General features: G+C 41.5%; 1 protein-coding gene across 1 annotated transcript in view; it reads left to right on the top strand.

The window, feature by feature from the left end:
* The window catches only part of VWA3A (von Willebrand factor A domain containing 3A), a 74,316-nt gene that overhangs the window by 47,719 nt on the left and 4,082 nt on the right, over positions 1–22,515 (top strand). Inside the window, exons 22-32 of the mRNA XM_066576283.1 lie at positions 3,377–3,523; positions 3,870–3,957; positions 7,682–7,789; positions 8,767–8,864; positions 10,493–10,645; positions 12,489–12,597; positions 16,996–17,140; positions 18,342–18,486; positions 19,089–19,234; positions 21,749–21,875; positions 22,164–22,261. Coding sequence (XP_066432380.1) covers positions 3,377–3,523; positions 3,870–3,957; positions 7,682–7,789; positions 8,767–8,864; positions 10,493–10,645; positions 12,489–12,597; positions 16,996–17,140; positions 18,342–18,486; positions 19,089–19,234; positions 21,749–21,875; positions 22,164–22,261 — 1,364 coding nt within the window. The remainder of the gene's footprint in view (positions 1–3,376; positions 3,524–3,869; positions 3,958–7,681; positions 7,790–8,766; positions 8,865–10,492; positions 10,646–12,488; positions 12,598–16,995; positions 17,141–18,341; positions 18,487–19,088; positions 19,235–21,748; positions 21,876–22,163; positions 22,262–22,515) is intronic.

Below are 22,515 nucleotides of genomic sequence, written 5' to 3'. Positions count from 1 at the left end.
AAAATAAGTATTTGGTCAAGAACAAAAGTTCATCTCAGTCCTTTGTTATATATCCTTTATTAGCAATGACAGAGGTCAAACATTTTCTGTAAGTCCTCACAAGGTTGGCACACACTGTTGCTGGGATGTTGGCCCATTCCTCCATGCAGATCTCCTCAAGAGCAGTGATGTTTTGGGGCTGTCGCTGGGCAACACAGACTTTCAACTCCCTCCAAAGGTTTTATATAAGGTTGAGATCTGGAGACTGGCTAGGCCACTCCAGGACCTTGAAATGCTTCTTATGAAGCCAGTCCTTTGTTGCCCTGGCGGTGTGCTTGGGATCATTGTCATGCTGAAAGACCCAGCCACGTTTCATCTTCAGTGCCCTTGCTGATGGAAGGAGGTTTGCTCTCAAAATCTCACGATACATGGCCCCATTCATTCCTTCATGTATACAGATCAGTCGTCCTGGTCCCTTTGCAGAGAAACAGCCCCAAAGCATGATGTTGCCACTCCCATGATTCATAGTAGGTATGGTGTTCTTTGGATGCAATCGTGTTTGGATGTTCTTTCTCCTCCAAACACGAAGAGTTGTGTTTCTGCCAAACTTCTACTTTGGTTTCATCTGACCATATGACATTCTCCCAATACTCTTCTGGATCATCCAATGCTTTCTAGCAAACTTCAGTCGACCCCGGACATGTACTGGTTTAAGCAGGGGGACACGTCTGGCACTGCAGGATCTGAGTCCCTGGTGGTGTAGTGTGTTACTGATGGTAGCCTTTGTTACGTTGGTCCCAGCTCTCTGCAGGTCATTCACTAGGTTCCTCCGCTTGGTTCTGGGATTTTTGCACACCGTTCTTGTGATCATTTTGACCCCACAGGGTCAGATCTTGCGTGGAGCCCCAGATCGAGGGAGATTATCAGTGGTCTTGTATCTCTTCCATTCTTTAATTATTGCTCCCACAGTTGATTCCTTCACACCAAGCTGCTTGCCTATTGCAGATTGTCTTCCCAGTCTGGTGCAGGGCTACAATTTTGTTTCTGGGTTCCTTCGACAGCTCTTTGGTCTTCACCATAGTGGAGTTTGGAGTGTGACTGCTTGAGGTTGTGGACAGGTGTCTTTTATACTGCTAACAAGTTCAAACAGGTGCCATTACCACAGGTAATGAGTGGAGGACAGAGGAGCCACTTAAAGAAGAAGTTACAGGTCTGTGAGACCCAGAAATCTTGCTTGTTTGTAGGTGACCAAATACTTATTTTCCACCATAATTTGCAAATAAATTCATTAAAAATCAGACAATGTGATTTTCTGGATGTGTTTTCTCATGTTGTCTCTCATAGTTGAGGTCTACCTATGATGTCAATTACAGGCCTCTCTCATCTTTTTAAGTGGGAAAACTTGTACAATTAGTATCTGACTAAATACTTTTTTCCCCACTGTATGTAGTTATAGGAAGGATGATTGCAGTCTGTTTTTTGTTCCTTGCTTTTCCACAGCTTTTCCATTCCTTGCATTACATTCCTACCAAATGTAATCCGTCTCCTAATCTCAGGTTCAGATTGCCTGTTGCAATCGATTTTGGATCCAAGGAAGATGAAGCCTTGGACCGTATGGAGACTTAAAACTTTTTTTTTTAATTATAAGTAAATTTGAAACATTTTAAGAGATAAAAAACCCTTGAAGACACAGTTATCACTTTAAAAAATTAGTATTGCAGCGTTTTGTAAAAGTCAAGTTTATTTAAAATATCACATTGTTTGTTTTTCCCACACAGTAAACACCATAAGGCTGGGTTCACACGGATCACTTTCCCAGCGGGAATCTTGCGGTTTTGCCCACAGTGAAAAACCGCGGGATAAGTGCAGCTCCAAAACCCGCGGCACTTAGCCGTGGATTTTTGAGTGGCTTCGCTGCATGCTTTTCTGCAACGGGAAAAAAAAAAGAATGGACATGCTGTGTCCCGGGAATCTGCACCGCAACGCCGGCTTTGCCGTGACGGATTCTTCGCCACATGTGGACGAGATTGTTGACAAATCTCGCCCACGGCTGGCTAACCCCGGGATTAGTGGCCGCAGGCGGATTTGCTGCAGGGAAATACCCAGCCTAAGTCACTTCACTCACTTTCTAGAGAGACTATGCCATCCCCCGACCACTCACCCCCTAGGTATCTCCACACACTTTTTGGGTGCTCTCCTTAAGGAGACATGACACCCCGACTGACCCATATCACAGGCCTCTCACCATCCAAGCCAGAAACTTACTGCACTCTGAAACAGCTGTCTGTGTGTGGTTTTCTGGCTTGGTTTCCTATCCCCAATCATTGTTAAGACTTGTTACAAAGTCACATTGATTTGCAGGAAAGCTGCCATCCATTAGACAGCGCTGCAGAGGTATTGCTCCATCTTCCTTATTTGCAAAAATAATTACGTAATGCTAGAATTTGGCTTTTTGTTGCCCAATCTTAAAAACGAAATTGAATAAAACGCAATCAAAAAGCCATATGTCAGCATATCATCTAGTGAAGTCTTTATTTTGTCCATTTATCTCAGCTACAATGTATGAGCCTTTATACAATCGCAGTAAAGTACTGCTGCAATGGTCTGGGGTTCCACAATTAATGCAGTTAGTTGCAATCACTGCCTGTTGGTGCATTCTTACTTTTATTTTTCTAAAGCCGGTTTGATGATTAACCCTTTCCAATCCAATGTCGGGCCTGCCCCGACATCCTCATTTCCCTCCACAGCTCCGATGTCAGGACAGGTCCGACACTGCACTGCAGGAGTGCATCTGCACCCGATCATCAGACGCATCGGGTGCAGATGTACTCCTGCACTGATCCTCATCAAGCACCCCCGAGGAGAAGGCAGACAGGATTTTTAACCCTTTCTGCCTTCTCCTTTACACATTACATAGCGCTCAATTAGCGCTATGTAATGCACAGAGATTCCGGCCGGCGATCATGTGACCACCGGTGTTACCTGACCCCCAGCGGTCACATGAACGCCGAGCCGGGAGCCTGCACCGTGGGGGGAATGCGGCGACCCCAGCGGTCACATGATTGCCGAGCCGGTGCGCAGAAGGGAGAATGCGGAAGACGGCGGACAGGTAAGCAGGTCCCTCCACGGTGCAGTGAGCACCTGCACCCTCCTGAACTCTGTCAGTTCAGGAGGGTGCAGGGAAAATTTATTTTTTCTCTATGAACAATGCTGATTTTATGAGTGAGGACTATTGTGTTATTTGAGACTGCACAACCTGGACTGCTGAGAAACCATATAGCCTGGGCAATGGAAATGCTGCTTGACAACTGCAACTATGAATATTCATCACATATGGTTGACTTCACACTGCAGCCACACACAGATGCTGCTATTAACAAGTTTTTCTCTTTTGCAGTGTGCTTACTTGGTGGAATCTTTCAAGTGTCGCACAGGGACAGATGAAGGCCCGACTCAAGCTGACAACCCAGTGGTCTCGTATCAAAAAGAGAAGCAGAAAAAACTTCCACTTCCAAAACCAACAGCTCTAACACTTGCTAGAATGGTTTGTAGCATCTGATTGCTGTATGCAGGTTATAGTGATTACCACAGTACCTGCCTGATAAAGAAATTAGTATTGTGAATAAGCTGGAAATATACCCTTCTTCTGCCACCTGTGGAATATGCATTTCTCAGATCCACAGTTTGCAGACTGCACCACGCTACTCCCTACTGCACTCCTTGAAGAAGTCATGCTGAAGACTGTTTAGTAAATAGTGATGCTGATCCACTGACTACATTTGGATCTTCCACTCTTTCTCTTGCTTCAGTTATGAATTGAAATCTGCTAGTCTCTGTGGTTTTGGTACATATTATGCTCTATAAACCGCCCTGTTATCTCTGATTTCCAGAGTATTAGAGATGAAGAAGGAAAGAAGGATGCTAACATTAGAGCATTGATGTGGCGACCAAATAGTGCCAAAGCTGAAATTCCTCCAGGTAACTTATTGCTCCAGATTCTTATATTATACAATAATTATTACTATTACTACTGTCCTAAATATTCAGCAGGACAGTTAATTTTTTACTTGATTTAGGTTATGTTCACACAACAGATTTTGGCACAGATTCTGCACCAAAATCTGCTCCGAATACACATCCCATTTATTTGAATGGGAATCCAGATTTTTATGCCATGTATTTGAAATCTGCGTTGCAGTGACATATCACTTCTTAACGTGCATCTACATTGTAAAATCCTCACGTGGATTTTGCCCATTAACAGGACTAAATCCTCATGCAAATCTGCAACAAAATACACAGCCGAAATACATGGCTTACTGTGGATTTCTGTCACCGATGTAGGGTATGTTCACATAGTACAATTCACCATGGCATTTTTGTTACCGTTTGTATTGTAGAACTGCATGTAGAATTTACCCTGTCAATGGGCAAAATCCACATGCGGAATTCAAATTCGGAAATGACGCTGAAATAATAAAGAAATTATGTGTTTTTCAGAGGTGGAAATTGCTGGGGAAAATTCTGCAATGAATTCCACAGCTTGAACATACCCAAATCTGCATTGGATTCTGCTGTGTGAACATACCCTTTGACCTCCCTCACACAGGGCGTTCGCAGAAACGCAGCGTTTTTCAATGCTGAGTTTACTGCAAATTCGGCCAGGTTTCAGCAGCGCTGGCATTCTTTATGCCAGTGTTTTTGGCAGTGTTTTCAGCTTGCCCACTCTGATTGGCTGAGACAGTCAATGAAGGGCTGTGATTGGGCATTAAGCCAGCGCCGAGAACCAATTACAGCAATCTATTGCTGGAGGCGGGGTTCTCAAAACTGGCCTACAGCAATAGACTTGTCAGTGCAGTGGAAGCCCGGATCAGCGGCAGAGACCAGCGGCCGCTGCCCGGACGGCAGCGGCTAGGTGAGTATAACTTTTTTTTTTCTATCTAGTGTAGCTCGGACTGATTTTCGGGGTAGGGCTTCTATTGCAAGCCCTTCCCCCGAAAATCGGTGTGCGGTTAATGCTGCCAAAAAACGCTGCACCAAGTGTTGCCCATTTATTTCAGTGGGTGACACAGGGCTAAAAAAGCCCAAAAATAGAACATGCAATGCTGTCAAAGCGCAGCTGCATTTTCAGCCCTGTGTGAGCAGCCCAATTAAAATGAATGGGTGCGTTGTATAGCTTTTAGCGCAGCCCTGAAAATGCAGCGCTAAACGCTGTACAAAAATGCCTGTGTGAGGGAGGCCTTACAGTAATTATAAGCTGTATTTTTAAACAAACAATGACATAATTAAAAGGGCCTTAATGTCACTTGTACTTGCCAACTAAGATGCCCAAATCTTCTCATGTGATGAGGATGATAGGCTGGTTATTGGTCCTCAGGGGCAACTACGCTCTCCGTTATGGAGCGCAGTTGCGCCTGAATGAGGGAAATTTCTTCCCCTTCACTGGGCTTCAGAAAAAATCATGGAAAGATAGGTCCTGCCCTAACTTTCCCACATGTGGTTTTCACTACATGTGGGAAAGAGAGGGCAAGTCCTAGCTTTTCTCACCTGTGCAATTAATGGGCAAGGAAAGAGCTAGTGAAAACAAAACCATTGAAATCCGTTGCTTTGTTTTGTCAAGTTATGCGGCCGTGATTATCGCTGCCACATAAAGGGGGGAAAAACACATTCGTCTGAAACTGCCTGCAGACTGTTGAGCTACTTAAGGTAATTGAGCCCTCTGGTCAGCATTGATTTTGGGGGTGGGGGGGGGGGGGCTAGGATTAGGATTTAATATGAGTTTGTTCAGAAATTTACCCCAAAATGAGCCAAGTAGTCCATTCTTCTTATCGCACTAGAAGATTTTGGCGCCTTAGCTTGCAGAGTACTGGCAACACCATATATGGAATAGCTTCATCTAAGGATAACATGCAAAAAAACTCTGAAACACTTGACTGACATTTGTCTGTTTGTGAATTTAATATTTTTAAAGTTGCAGGTGTTTACCTCTGCCTCTAGAAGTTTACAGCCGCATGCACATGGCAGAGACGGATTCCGCATGCGGGAACCTGCAGCGGGATCTGTCCCTGACAGCAGCGGCATCCATGTTATTTGTACTGTCATTTCCCATGTTATCTGTATTGCGGCTCACCTTCGAACATGTGTAGTACAGCTTTTTTTTTTTTCTTTTCCCTTTTTTTCCCCATGCCGTCGCTAGGCGATGATGCGGGATCCGTGACTTGTCTGCAATGTTGACTGTCCGCGACCTGTCCATGGCTTCTGGTGACTTCAATGGAAGCCGTCCACGCAGAATCCACACAAACATGGAGCATGCTGCGATTTTTTTTCTCCGCTTGCGGAAACCGCAGTTGGTTTCGGCAAGTGTGCAGGAAAAGCATTTTTCTACAGCATGCAATGGACGGCATTTGCTGCGGATTCGCGGTGCGGACGCCCACCGCAGATTCCGCAGATCAGGCTTTACTGTTGGTGAAACAAAAGTACAGTTCCAAAGTCTCTTCTAGACCAGTTTTACATAAGCATATTACGCATCCGTGATGGGGACAAGTGTCTCAGCCCGACCGCAGGTGTACTGACCCAAGCTCAGAGCACCATGAGGATCACCCATGATCAGGCCAGGACATTTGTTTGTATTACAGGTACATAAATGCACTCGTGTGAAACTGTTCTTAAGGCCCTTTTATACTGGACGATTATCACAAAAAATTTGCTAAATCGGCGATCGTTTTAGCGATAATCTGTGCGTTTAAATGGGCGCCGGGCACCCGCATTTCGGGCACTTTTTGCTGATCATTAAAATTAAAGGGGTTGTCCCGTGATAGCAAGTGGTGTTAAGCACTTCTGTATGGCCATATTAATGCACTTTGTAATCTACATCGTGCATTAAATATTGGCCATACAGAAGTTATATACTTACCCCCTCCGGCGTTGGCGTCCCCGTCTCCATGGCTCCGACTAAAGCCTTCTCCTGCCGCGATTAGACGCGCTTGCGCTGTCTTCCCTCTTCTGTCCGGCTCCGGCGTGCTCGCGCTGCACAGGTCTTCAGAAGTGTGTAACCCCACTTGCTGTTGCGGGACAACCCCTTTAAGCTCACTTGATTTTAACAATCAGTTTTATCAGTCGTTCTCCACGGGGTGGGGGATAGCATTGTTTCCCCATGGAGAACAAAGAATCTGAGCACAGATAATAGCCTTGGCTCAGCAAAGGCTTCATTTGCATACATAATTGGTATTTAACTAGCTGAGTAGCTACTTGAATACCAATTATTTTTTATGCAAAATAATCGCTCAAAGCTGTCGCTCAAACTGTCATTTGAGCGATCTTTGAGCGATTAGCTGCTCGTGTAAATGGGCCTTTAAACAGGAGCTTTGCAGGAGAGGCTTAACTTGATTGGCATCTTCTGACAAAAGGTTTAGCTTTTCTTCACAACACTTTTTACGTGGCTTCTTTTTCCATTCCAGAAAAAAAGTAGTTTTTTTTCACTGGTACATGCATTTTTTTCGCCACTTTTTTTAAATGAATGTATTTTATTTCTTTCCATGCTATTTATTTCTTGTACAGAAGCCTATGCAAAACCCCCGAAAAACCAGCAGACCAATAGCATGCCGCAATTTTCTTTCCCTAGTAAAATAAACATGCATGTTGGGCCAACAGTTATTGAATGTGGATCGGTGCATTGTATGCTAATAGTCTTCCTTCTTCACAGCTCAGCCTTTCAAAGAGTCAGGCTTCATTAATGACAAGAAGGTCAAAGACAGGAAGCAGCAGCAACCGTCCATCAGTTCCTTTTATACCGAAAATGGAAAGGATATTGGTATGTCAGGTTCTTGACTTCATTATGTTTGAAAAGTTACAGTCCTTGTCATAAGCTTACGTGACGACGGAATTCAGATCGTTTTCACGCAGCCAAGAAAACCGTGCGAGATGTGTGTTAGGAGACGTACAAATCTTACACGAATATGAACCCCATTCATATACATGGGAGGAAAAAAACCACAGCATGTCCTATCTTTGGCGTTCCCTCAGAACACCTTCCCCATTGTTTTCAATGCATGTGCGATGCGAGATTTCCCATTGAAAACAACAGGAAACACTTGCCGATCCTCCGGCATGGCTAAAAGCAAACACTTCCCGATATCACGCTTGCTCATGTAAAATTGGCCTTAGGTAAAACAGGAAAGCTGTTGATCAACTACGTAAAGACCATTACCGTTCTATAAGCTCAGTTGTCCTTTTTAATTCTTAGTTATATTTGTATTTGGAAGAGCTGAGCACCAGCCAATATGGCCTCCGCTACAGCGCCTATAACAGTGATGATGAACCATTTAGAGACCGAGTGAATAGGTCCTATAAGGTCCCATTCACATAGCTTCATTTTGCTGTGCATGATGAAATCCCATACTATTTTAGCCTTTTATTGAATGCTATTGAAATCCACCCCATATTTCCCACAATGCAGGTTTTAAAATCTGTGTAATGGGAAAAAAAGAATTGACATCAATTATTTCCACGGTTTCTGTGCGGAAACTGCTTTGGGCCGCCACAGAATTACCCTATTTACTGGGACTAAACACACATGCAGATCTGCTGCATAGTTCTGCCTTGTGAACACATCCCGATGTGTATGGTCAAGTTTAGACCCTTTAGATGCCTCTTCCCCTTAGATTTTCTGTATGCTTCATATATTCGTTGCAGTTATTTCACTTGATTTTTGTGGACTGTAATATGGACTCGTATGTCTGTTTAAAATAAATGAACCCTAATGCCCCGTTACTTTATTCTTTATGGCAGGAGTGGTGTATACAGATTATCCAAAGACCAAGACTGTAAGGAAGTCTATCCCTTTTATTGTGTTACCTAAAGAAGAAGAAGTCTGTTCTACAAAAGCTGTAAGCTTACTGATGTGGATGGATGATGCGAGTGAATGGAGATTGCTCAGCTACTTGGCTATATCATATGATTTTCATGGCTGTATATGGGAGCGGTTACACAATGATTACCATGTATGATCATCATAGTGGTAGTTACTGTATCATGACAAGCATACTTGTGCTGATCATGCAGGTACTGCTACGGTGCCCATGTAGGCAGGAGCTTTAATACACAGACACAGCCCGCTCTAATGAGGAGAGAAGAGCAACTTTAGTCTCTGCTTTCTTTAATCCTTTGAATTCCATGATCAACATGGAGGGGCACCTTCCTAATTACGCATCCTAGGGAATCCCTGTGATGAGAGGCGCTCATAACCTTGTGTGGGCAGACAGCCCAAGTACCATTTGAGGATCTCAGGGCTGTCTAACCATATTCCCTGTTCGTTACCATTAGTACACAGGCTGATGCCTACATGTAAGTACATTACATTAAAAAATTAAAAATACCCCTTTGGGATTAAAATAAAGTAAATAAAAATAACTTTAAAAGAAAATCTAAAAATCAAGCATTTTAATTGTAGAATAATGTATGCTTATTTGGTATTATCTTGTCAATAAGACCTGTACAATAAATTTGTAGCTTCATTTATGAATGGGGAATTCTAAAAAAGTTAGAAATACTGCATTGAAACTATATATGTGCCAAAAAATTTGAAAAATATTAAAAGTTAAAGGGAACCTGTCACTGCTCTAAACAGCACCATAGACAAAGTTATGTGACTCTTTTCAGACCGCGTGCTGTGACCACACTCCCATAGAAATCCTATTGGAGACCTCACATCAGTCTGAAAAAAATCAAATTTTTATACTGGGTGCGGAATTCGCCAGCGGGAACAGGGGAGCAGGTGAGTATAAAAAATTCATCCCCTGGCTTCCCAGAACACTAGAATAACTTCCCAGAAGCTGACATGTACACTGAAGTGGAGGTGTCTGCACCTTGCCTTCAATGACATGCCACACATGCAGCAGCATCCAGACTTGCAGGGATTAAAAAGTGATCAAAAAGCTGTATGTACACCATTGATACCAATAAAAACTACAGCTCGCCCCATCATACAGCTCCATCGACACAAAAATAAAGTAGCGACCCCAAAATAGCCTAATTCCATATTTTTTTTCCATTTTATCCCACTTAAAGATTTTTAAAATGTTTTTAAGTACTTTATATGGTACATTCCTGATACCATTAACAAAATAGAACCTGTCCCACCATAATCAAGCACTCATATGGCTATGTCAAGTGAAAAATAAAATGGTTATGTTTTTTGAAAGTGGGGATAAAAAGGGAGAATGAAAAAGATGAAAAGTGGTTGGTCTTTATTCCCTTATCCCCGTGGTCCCCGCGGGGATTAAGGAATCCCCTGCCATAGCTGTCACAGCAGTGGCAGAGGAGCGCAATGTACTCCCCATTTTTTCAATGGGGCTAGAGCGGCTGCTAATATTATATGAAATGAACATAAATGAAATGTGACAAAACCTGATGCTTTAATGGCTTTGATATATTTTTTTTTTATCCAGTCTCCTTTTTGTATCCAGAGTTTTGTGGAGTTATTACTATTATTTCTATAATTTATTTTCTCCATAAGTGGTTGAAGAAGTTTGGTTTAAAGAAGCTGAAATTGGAGCTAACCAAGCTGGTGTTTGGCCCGGACTGCACTCATCAGAAAAAGCTGGTACCATCATTACATAAGAAAATTTCGGCAAAATACTGCACTATTTTCCCAAGTGTAGAGATCAATGTAAGCCAATTATCTTTTCTATCAGTCCATAACTGTTACACGTGGTTTTAAAGGGGTTTTCCAGCTCTAAAAAATTAATGTCCTATCCTTAGGACAGGTCCTCAATAGTCTCCCACTCAGGACCCCCTCCAATCTGATGTTCACCTGGCCGCTGTATGGAGCAGATAGCTTTGTACATCGTGCAGCAGCCAGGCTTGGTATTGTAGGCACAGTTTCTACTCAATTTAACCAATTTAGGACCAGCCACGGTAAATTTACGGCGGCTGGTCCTGGGCTTAAAGCACCGCCAGAGGCAGGAACGGGTTATTAGCTGTTAGTGACAGCTGATAACCCGGAGCAGAAGGCAGGAGGGGTATTTAACCCTTTCTGCCTTCTGCTTCCCCGATACACAGTGCTCAATGAGCACTGTGTGGGGAAAGTGAAAGTAAAATGCACTTTCACTATGGGAGCTCGGGGGAGTCATGTGACCTCCCGGGATTCTCTGCTACTGAAGAGCTGGAGGGTCAAACTAGACCCTGGCAGCTCTGCAAGTGACTAATGTCACTACAGGGGTTGCTTTTCTCTGTAACTGGGGCTCCTATGGATGCCCCAGCTACAGTGGGAAAGTGTCAAAGAAAAAAAAAATGTGAATGTCCCCCAGAGGTCTTACATGACGTCATGGGGGACATAGATAGTAAAAAACACAATTACATAAATAAGTAAAATAAAATTCCAGAATAAAACAATAATATATACATAAGAAAGAAAATAACACGAAGCCGATGCCAACAAAAACCATCGCCGTATGCGCCCTGTAAACCAAAACCATACATATTATATATCAAAACGTCCGAAACAAATAAAGGAACCCATTCCCATACTTTATTTTAGTGTAAATATAAAAATAAAACTATAAATGTTAAAAAAATCATTTTTTAGCTTTTTACCCCCAATAAAACTAAAAAAAAATGGGGGAAAAAGTCAGTGAAAAAGATATAAAAAAATAGCCCTATATGTCAAGGAAAAAAAACGCAGCAAAAATAACTTTAGTAGCTAAAGGAAAAAAAATAGCAGTAAAACCGCCACATGGGTAAAATCCCTAAAAAGTGTCTGGTCCTTAAGGTACAATACAGCCTGTTCCTTAAGGGGTTAATGGAGCTGTACCTACAATACCATGCAAGGCCACTGCACAATGTACAGAGCTATCTGCTTCCTGCTTATACACTGTGAAAGTGACCCAGCAGATATCTGATCTGTTAAGATCCCAAGTGGCAGACCCACTCCAATCAGCGATTCATGACTTATCCTGACCATAGGTTTTTTTAAAGCTGGAAAACCCCTTTAGACCAAGGTCAGCAGAGCATGGTTTACACGCTGCTAAGCAACGTGTAAACCATGCTGCTGTTATCCTGAAAAAGATTGCTTGACCTGGCTGTCTCTAGCTCTGTGGAGCAGCCCGGTCACACATCCGTGGTGCAGGCTGTGTACTTCCACGGCTGCCATAGGAGGCTTTGGAAAGCACCCTGCACAGAGCACACCACGAAGCTGACAGGGGAGTTGGCACTCGCTGTCCATTCTCTTTTACAAGCGCAGATGCTGCGCTTCTAAAAAGAGTCTGTGTAAACACTTCCATAGCAACCCATTGACTGACCGAGCCCTTAATAAGAAGTGGATGTCAGTGGATTCTATCAATTGTAGGTTATTGTCTAGGTTGCAGCTGTCGCTTGCTCTGCTTTTGCATTACTTATTTTATAAGCCACTATTTCTTCTGCATTATTTCTATAACTATAGAAAAGGTTGCTTCTAATAGCCTAAAAGGCTAATATATACTGTAGATTATGTAAAATATATATTTTTTCTACAGGGAGTTGTGAAGCATCTTCAGTTTCAGCCCAAGGAGCTGGAGGAATATATTGAACAGTTAGAAAAAACTTTAAAGCGCTATATTCAACGGCTCCAATGGCTTCTTTCAGGTGATCATTTCTCTTCCTGCCAAAAAGGAATAAATAGATTAAAAAAAACTGTGTATGTTTGTATTGTAAAACACAGACTCCGATGAGAAGAAATATCTTGTCTAATTGCCAACTCTAATACAAATAGAGTTAAATATTAAGAGCTTGTACAGAAATACTCCAGCAAGCAAAGTCATTCATTTGATTATGGAGAAATTACTTATCGGCAATTACAAGATACAATTCTTGATTGCATTGTTGGAGTTGATTTTGTTTTAAAAACCATTTTAGATTCAGTTCTAGTTTTTACTTACAGCTGTGGGGTTACTCCATCGGGTCCCCTCCCGCTTTAAGTATTGTTTGAAGAAAGATTTGTGATCCATTCAGGGTTTAAAGACCAGATTAAAATGTGGGCTTGTTTTGTGGACGACGTGTTCCTGTTATGAAGAGGACAGTTAGATGGATTTGTTTTTGATATATTTTAATTAAATTAGATTGTCTTTGGTGAGCTCGGAGGAGAATACATTTTATGTTATGATATACATAGATGATGATTGACATTTTCTACTTCATAATATAAAAAGGAAATGGATAGGAATAACCTGTTTGAGATGGGAAAGCTTTCATGCCCTCGGGTGTACGTATTAGGTTATAGTGTATCTGTAGTAATAATGAGGATTATTGGATCCAGACGGAAGAAATGGTGCAAAATCAATGGCTGGAGGTCATGTGGAAGATTTCGATAGAAATGGGAAGCTAGACACAATCTAAAGTTATTGAATAAGGAGAGGAAGAGAAAGGTAGATAGTAGGCGTCTTTATATCTACCTATGACAACCAGTCTCTTACAAAAAGGCAAATCATTGGCTAATGACTTGATACAGGCTGATGTACTTCCCAGTAAAGTTTCTAAGCAGAGCTTTTTAACCCCTTATGGACCAGGCTGTTTTGTACCTTAAGGACCAGACACTTTTTAGGGATTTTAACCATGTGGCGGTTTTACTGCTCTATTTTTTTTCCTTTAGCTATCAAAATTATTTTTGCTGCGTTTTTTTTTTTTCGCGGCATGTAGGACTATATTTTTAGATCTTTTTCACTGACTTTTTCCCCCGTTTTTTAGTTTTTTGGGGGGTAAAAAGCTAAAAAAGATTATTTTTTTTACATTTACAGTTTTTTAAAAATTATTTTTATATTTACACTAAAATAAAGTATGGCAATGGGTTCCTCTATTTGTTTCAGACGTTTTGATATATAATATGTATGGTTTTGGTTTACAGGGCGCTTATAGCGACAGTTTTTGGTGTCAGTTGTGGGTTATTTTCTTTCTTATGTATATATTATTGTTTTATTCTGGAATTTTATTTTACTGATGTATTTAATTGTGTTTTTTACTATCTATGTCCCCCATGACGTCATGTAAGACCTCTGGGGGACATTCACATTTTTTTTCTTTGACACTTTCCCACTGTAGCCGGGGCATCCATATGAGCCCCAGTTACAGGGGAAACAACCCCTGTAGTGACATTAGTCACTTGCACAGCTGCCAGGGTCTAGTCTGACTTCCAGCTCTTCAGTAGCATGGAATCCTGCCTTCTGCTCCGGGTTATCAGCTGTCACTAACGGCTGATAACCCGTTCCTGTCTCTGATTGATTGCAGAGCAGGAGACTTAAAGCACCGCTGTAATTTTCCTATCGGCGGTGCTCGAAGCCCAGGACCAGCCGCCGTAAATTTACTGTGGGTGGTCCTAAACGGGTTAAAATGCAAAAAATGGTATATTTTCCTGTTTGTTCTGCAGAATTATTCTGCCATTATAAGTGATAATACGGACCTGATGAAGGGTTATAAAATGTAACATTAAAGGGTATTTTACAAGCAATAGTTGTGGAGTATTATGTTTACTCTGCTGTCCTAGTGGGCCAGACTAGTAGGGCTAATAAAGATCCTCTTAATGAGCATAGATCTGTGATTAAAATGTTTGCTCAGAGAGAGGAAGGACAGGTGGAGTTGAAAGTGGAACATACCAAGGCATAAGGTATATGATTTGCAATGGATGATACTAGAAGTGTGTGGTAGAGATGCAGAACAGAGGAAACCGTTACTCCTGCAGAAAGAAGCACTTTGGATATATAATTTAGAAACCGTTTGCCATAGAGTTTTCAATGAGATTTGTAATATGTGTTTCTATAGAATCTAAATTATATTTACTGCTAATTAGTAGAAGAGAACTGATACTTGCTATGGGATATAGGCATTACGTGGTTTTATATTAGCATTGCAGAACATCTTATTTATAATATATGATGTTTTTAACAGATTGTTATATTCTTTCCTTATGGCTATAAAAGTTGGAGAATGGCACACAATGTACATGCCTGAAGAAGGGGCAGGAGTCCCCTGAAACGTCACTTGGTTGGCTGGTGGTGTCTGTCTACACTCCACTTCTTAGCCTCCAATGTCCAGCCTTCAGAGTATACTGGACTTTTGCACTTTATGGGTGAAGCTTGTTGCTATCATGTGATATTATGAAGTCTTGATAAAAGAAAAAATATCTAAATTGTCAGCTACTTACACTACCGTTCAAAAGTTTGGGGTCACCCAAACAATTTTGTGTTTTCCATGAAAAGTCACACTTATTCACCACCATGCATTGTGAAATGAATAGAAAATAGAGTCAAGACATTGACAAGGTTAGAAATAATGATTTGTATTTGAAATAACATTGTTATTACATCAAACTTTGCTTTCGTCAAAGAATCCTCCTTTTGCAGCAATTACAGCATTGCACACCTTTGACATTCTAGCTGTTAATTTGTTGAGGTAAGCTTGTGAAATTGCACCCCACGCTTCTAGAAGCATCTCCCACAAGTTGGATTGGTTGGATGGGCACTTCTGGCGTACCATACGGTCAAGCTGCTCCCACAACAGCTCAATGGGGTTCAGATCTGGTGACTGCGCTGGCCACTCCATTACCGATAGAATACCAGCTGCCTGCTTCTGCTGTAAATAGTTCTTGCACAATTTGGAGGTGTGTTTAGGGTCATTGTCCTGTTGTAGGATGAAATTGGTTCCAATCAAGCGCTGTCCACTGGGTATGGCATGGCGTTGCAAAATGGAGTGATAGCCTTCCTTATTCAGAATCCCTTTTACCCTGTACAAATCTCCCACCTTACCAGCACCAAAGCAACCCCAGACCATCACATTACCTCCACCATGCTTAACAGATGGCGTCAGGCATTCTTCCAGCATCTTTTCATTTGTTCTGCGTCTCACAAACGTTCTTCTTTGTGATCCAAACACCTCAAACTTGGATTCATCCGTCCACAACACTTTTTTCCAGTCTTCCTCTGTCCAATGTCTGTGTTCTTTTGCCCATCTTAATCTTTTTCTTTTATTGGCCAGTCTCAGATATGGCTTTTTCCTTGCCACTCTGCCCTCAAGCCCAAAATCCTGCAGCCGCCTCTTCACTGTAGATGTTGACACTGGTGTTTTGCGGGTACTATTTAATGAAGATGCCAGTTGGGTACCTGTGAGGCGTCTGTTTCTCAAACTAGAGACTCTAATGTGCTTATCTTCTTGCTTAGTTGTGCAACGCGGCCTCCCACTTCTTTTTCTACTCTGGTTAGAGCCTGTTTGTGCTGTCCTCTGAAGGGAGTAGTACACACCGTTGTAGGAAATCTTCAATTTCTTAGCAATTTCTCGCATGGAATAGCCTTCATTTCTAAGAACAAGAATAGACTGTCGAGTTTCAGATGAAAGTTCTCTTTTTCTGGCCATTTTGAGCGTTTAATTGACCCTACAAATGTGATGCTCCAGAAACTCAATCTGCTCACAGGAAGGTCAGTTTTGTAGCTTCTGTAACGAGCTAGACTGTTTTCAGATGTGTGAACATGATTGCACAAGGGTTTTCTAATCATCAATTAGCCTTCTGAGCCAATGAGCAAACACATTGTACCATTAGAACACTGGAGTGATAGTTGCTGGAAATGGGCCTCTATTCACCTTTGTAGATTTTGCACAAAAAAACAGGCATTTGCAGCTAGAATAGTCATTTACCACATTAGCAATGTATAGAGTGCATTTGTTTAAAGTTAGGACTAGTTTAAAGTTATCTTCATTGAAAAGTACAGTGCTTTTCCTTCAAAAATAAGGACATTTCAATGTGACCCCAAACTTTTGAACGGTAGTGTACATTACAGTTGGAATGTGAGTGCGGGCTCAACGCTGCCCCTTCTGGACTGTTTGCATTGTAATTGTCATCTGCACTTCACAAAATAATAATGGTGTATGTTTTTTTTCTTCATTATCTGGACCCACTTATTTGCTAATCTACAGCTGTCTTACCTGTAAATGTAGTATTTAAAGACTATAGCCTGCTTAGCCAACTATTTTGGTCTAACCAGCCTGTGCTGCACTTTGCAGGGAGTCGTCGACTATTTGGCACTGTAGTGGAGAATAAAGTATGTATACTTATTGATGCTTCCAGCTCCATGGCTCCCTTTTTGGCAGAATTGCGGAAAGGATTAATATCACTATTGTGGGAACAACTAAGGCCAAGAAATATCTGGTAGGTGAAGATGAATGTTTATTGCATCCAAGTAGGCATACTTTACTAGCCTATCCATGACTGATTTTATTAATGAAATGTTTAGTTTTTTACTCATTGACTTGAATTGGGAGAAATGTAACCACAATGTGATCTGTGAGAACCGGGGAGGGGGAATTTACTAATGGTGTTTCATACGCCAGTTTTAAACCAATGTATGTTGGCGTAAAGAGACGCACGCCTCCCAATAACCTTGGCACATCTTTGGCTATACGTGGGCTAGACTTGCACTATAGTTTATGCAATTTCTGCCACAAATTATAGTAAATCCAACCAATAGTGAGCCCATCGCTCTACCTAACCCCGCCCACTTTTTTAAATCACTTTTTAAAATGGGCAAGACAAGTTAATGGCCACAAATTGTAGTCAAAATGGTGTGTACAAAGTTTTTGTGCCTTTTTTTTTATTTTTTATTAACTCCAAAATACTATGGGGGGGGAGTAAAAAAAAACTACCTACCTAACATAGTTTGCAGTCGTTTTTTTCAAATTTTTAGTTGGTTCTGGTATTACAGTAACTTTGTGCTTACTACGGTAAAACATACCTGGCATGTGTTGTCCTGGTCCTACTAGCCATTGCCATTTTGAGAGGATATGATAAATACTGCTATTTGCCACAGTTGACATGGATCTCAGTCCCAATTAACTGTAAACTTGCCTGCACACGATCACTGGTAGTCCAGTTGGTTCCCCACTTATCATACTTTTATGGCAAATCTGGTCCAAATGCTATAAATGCCTCTGATAGGAGAATCCCTTTTCGGTTCTGTTCATGTATTGCTGTGCTATAAGATTATTCTTCGTAGATTACATTGATCCCTCACTCATGTATGGGAGTTTAACTTTCTGTTTGTGTAAGTAATGCAGAGTTGATACTTGGTAAATGCTTATTGATTCCTACAAATGGACATTTTCTCCCTTTTTGTCTAAACTACATTATATTATCCTGAAAATTTGGGAAACAAACTAATTTGCTGTAGCTGACAGGCATGACCCACCTAGTTCTTCCATCTTCAAGTAGCAGTTTTTACAACTCACTAGTTCTACAGGATATTACCAACTTGGCATATTTACAGAGATGTACGGCATGCTGTGCTGCATTTTCTATGGTATTTGTGACTATATGTTGTTGTATTGTTTTGTTTTTTCCATGAATTGAATAGGTTCAACATGATAAGCTTTGCGGAAAACATTGAGCCATGGCAGGAGTGTTTGGTGGAGGCCTCTGACAAAGCTTGCCAGGATGCTGTACAATGGCTTTCCATGCTACGGCCCAGAGGAAACACCTGCCTTCTTCATGCTTTGGAGGTTGGTGAAATTTAAACTAAAGCAAGAATTTTGCATTCTCATCCTGCCCTTACACTTATAGATGACGTTGTAAGAGATACAACCAATGTATTCACTTCCACATTCTGCAGCCAGGAGTGTCCCTATAATGTAACCTCTAGGATGCTGGTGACAGGAGAGAATGATACACATTCAACTCCAACAAATTAATCAACATCAGCTCAATATCCTGGGTAGAAAAGGAGGTGAATGGATAAAGGGTTGGGGGGACTGATTGATTGAGAATACCCAGGGGCGTAACTATAGGGGATGCGGTTGCACCTGGGCCCAGGAGCCTTAGGGGTCCATAAGGCCTCTCTTCTCCATATATGGAGCCCAGTACTATGAATAAAGCATTATAGTTGGAGCCCTGTTACAGATTTTGCATTGGGGCCCAGGAGCTTCAGGTTACGCCTACTCCTTTAAATTGGGTATTGAAAGGGTTATTGCTAGTATGCTGATATTTTAAGGTATTGAAGACGTTAATCGTGTTGTTGGAGAATTCCTTTCTACATTAGTTAGCATTATGACTAAATGAAATTGACACAGAATGCTAAATGTTGTTGCATCTCATCTTGTTTCAGAAAGCCTTTGCCTATCCAGATGTACAAGGTGTTTATCTCCTGACAGATGGGAAGCCAGACATTAGCTATAATCTCTTGCTAGCAGAACATCATCTAAAGTCTCAGAATATCAAAGTCCACACCGTTTCTTTCAACGCTTCAGAAAAGTATGTGACATTCTTGATCCAAACTCAGAAAATTCTTGAGGCTTTATTGAACATTGCGATGTGCATGAGGACAGCTGACCAGTCATTGGTAGAAGTCATTCTATGGTAGATCTACCTGTCCATTGACAACCCCCGATGCACACATAGAAAGCCAAGGAAAAGAGAAAATATCCAGTGATCACACTGATTTTTGCACCATGTATATCTTTTTGTGCAATATACATGAGCACAGAACAGCTGACGTTTTCACATACCGTATATTCCGGCGTGTAAGGCGACGGGGCGTATAAGACGACCCCCCAACTGTCACCTTATACGCTGGGAATACAGCGGAGCAAAAAAAAAAACATTACTCACCTCCCCCGGCGTTCTGCGGCGCTGCTGCAGGATGTCGCTCCCTCCTGGTCCCCGGCAGAGCAGTGCTTTCTGGACGCGGGGCTTGAAATCCCCGCCTCCAGAAAGCTAATACTGTGATTAGCTAACACACGCCGTCAGCCAATCACAGCCATTCAATGACCTCATTGAATGGCTGTGATTGGCTAACACACGTGCGCCTTCAGCCAATCACAGCCATTCAATGATGTCATTGAATGGCTGTGATTGGCTGACGGCGTGTGTTAGCTAATCACAGTATTAGCTTTCTGGAGGCGGGGATTTCAAGCCCCGCGTCCAGAAAGCACTGCTCTGCCGGGGACCAGGAGGGAGCGACATCCTGCAGCAGTGCCGCAGAACGCCGGGGGAGGTGAGTAATGATTTGGTTTTTTTTGACACTTTCTTTTTTTTTTGTATTACCGGCGTATAAGACGACCCCCGACTTCAGAGCAGATTTTTGGGGGTTCAAAAGTCTTATATGCCGGTATATACGGTAAATAGCCCATTTCTTGACCTTCTGTTTACAACCTGTAGCTGGGATTACAATAAGGTTATTAGGGTATGTTCCCACTGGTTGCAGATGCAGTGGAAAACATGCAGTTGGGTTTGATGCAGATTTTGGCAAGGATTTCACCCCCTCATTTGAAGAAATGATATCCACACTGAAGATATGCAGCATAAATTGACATGCTTGGATTTAACCCTTTCCAATCGACTCTCTGACGTCTAAAGACATTATGATTTAAGGCTGTACAGCTCCAATGTTGGTAGACATCCATCAGGGTTCTCTTTCTGTATATTGCCTGCCTCTCTGCTGTCGGAGCCTATCCAACATGTCACCTCATGCAGTACTGGCTTTAGCCAGCATATAGCATCATTGTATAATGACAGAAAAAGAGTAAGCCCCCTAGGAAAACCAGGATACAAATTGGATTGGAAAGGGTTAAAATAGCAGCTGTGGCTTTTTTCTGCATCATGTGGATGACATTTTTAAAATCTCATGCACATAGCTTGTACTGTAAATGCTGCAGATCTTCTGTGTGGAAAATCAGTACAGAACATCCTCAGCATTTCCACCCTGTGGGAACATACTCTTATTTTTCTAAGTGCTAGCAAACGATTGCTGTTTTTAAAAAAATCAATAAATTATTCCGATTATCTGATGGACATTTTCTATCTAAAGAGGATGGAATCGTAAAGGAACCATAGAGTTCACTATGTGAGACCAAGACCTTTTTGGTCTCCTTTTTATATGGCTTCCCTCCTAAAAGTTTTTCTGGATAGAAAAGGGTAATGCTTGGTTCTTTTCTATGCAGCTTAAAAACACTGACAGGGCCAAAAAGGTCTCCGTCTCATAGATTTAGGCCTATGGTTCCATCCACTTTTCCGTCTCCATGTGGTTTTCTGCATAGAAGACGGAAACCAGAGATGGGGCCAGCATTAAAAAAAAAACAAAATATGAAAGAAGCCATACTATCGACAGCTCTTTAACAGACTTCAATTTGACTGTCATTCACATTTGATAATACGACTGACTCTAAAGGTGACCTGATGTAACGAGTACCGATCAACAAGCATGTCGTGCAAATGAACGTTCGGAGGAAGGTTCTTGCCTGATAATCGGGTTATGTTAAAGGACCTTAAAAAGACTCGGGAACCTACTTTTAGCTCTAAAAGCTAAGCTTATGAGCTAAAAATGGTGACCACTGAGTCCTAGGATGTGTCATTCCCCCAGTGTCAGCGCTTGAAGCCACCGCTACAGTGCATTGAGGAGTACTGCTAAGTAGTCCGCCTGTACTAATCTTATAATGGGTGGACTACTTCTCAGGGCTTTAACAATGGTATTTATGTAAGTATGGTCACGATCAACAAGAAATGATAATAAATGATAATTTGCCTAGTAGTCAATCAGCACTATAAGCTTTCTTGGACACAGCAACAGAATATTAGCTGGACTACACCTGAGTCTAGCTAAAAGGGGCATTATTGCATAAAGTTATACTCCCCAAATTCACTGGGATAAATTAAACTTGAACCTATTGGTGAATTAGGATGTCTCCAGTACAATAACTCGTAGCTGAAACCTGCGTCCGGCAATGGTTTGTTCTAAAACTACTTATTTCATAATCTTTCTCCCTTTAGATCAGGAAATGAATTCCTCAAAATGTTATCCAATCTGTCAGGAGGGAGATACCATTCTCCATATGGGGATGTGGATGGACACTTAGTTGCACATAGGATGCTGACTGAGGGCTTCACGGACGAAGATGTACGTATTATTTGGGTCTGATCTGATTGGCTGTTGAATAGTTGCTCGGCCGAACTAAAAGTTCATATTTACGGCAAGGTCAGGAGAGAAAGTTATATGCTAAACCTTCTAACTGTCTATTAACCCTTTAACAGAACCATTTACAAGTGAGTTCTTTATATTTCAGAGAAATACCCTTTACATGTATTCTGTCTGCTACATACTGGATATAATCTAGCATTACATGCTGGTAACATAACATATGATAATAAAATCTGATATTTTTTTTGTTCTTATGGTTTATGACAGGATCCAGTCCTCCCACTGTTTGAAGGAGATGATTTAAGAAGACTTGCAAAAGAAATAGACAAAGCTCGTCAGTTCGTCACACAAGCAAGATCTTTCCAGTATGTAACTCATTCACATTAATGTATCTATTTCAGTAATGACATTTGTAGTTATAGCATGAAATGACTCAAATGTTTTCAGCTTTCACTTAAAGAAAAAGTGATATATATATATATATATATATATATATATATATATATACACACTACACATCTCTACCTTTTATCCGTCCCTCTGACTTTGACGCAAACACTCAATTATAGTATGACTATGCAAAGCTGAAAGGAGATGTTCATGTGATAAACACGCCACT

The sequence above is a fragment of the Eleutherodactylus coqui genome, chromosome 8 (assembly GCF_035609145.1).
Source record: "Eleutherodactylus coqui strain aEleCoq1 chromosome 8, aEleCoq1.hap1, whole genome shotgun sequence".
NCBI lineage: Eukaryota > Metazoa > Chordata > Amphibia > Anura > Eleutherodactylidae > Eleutherodactylus > Eleutherodactylus coqui.
Note: the sequence above shows the minus strand (reverse complement) of the source record. Positions and strands in the feature narration are given on the sequence as shown.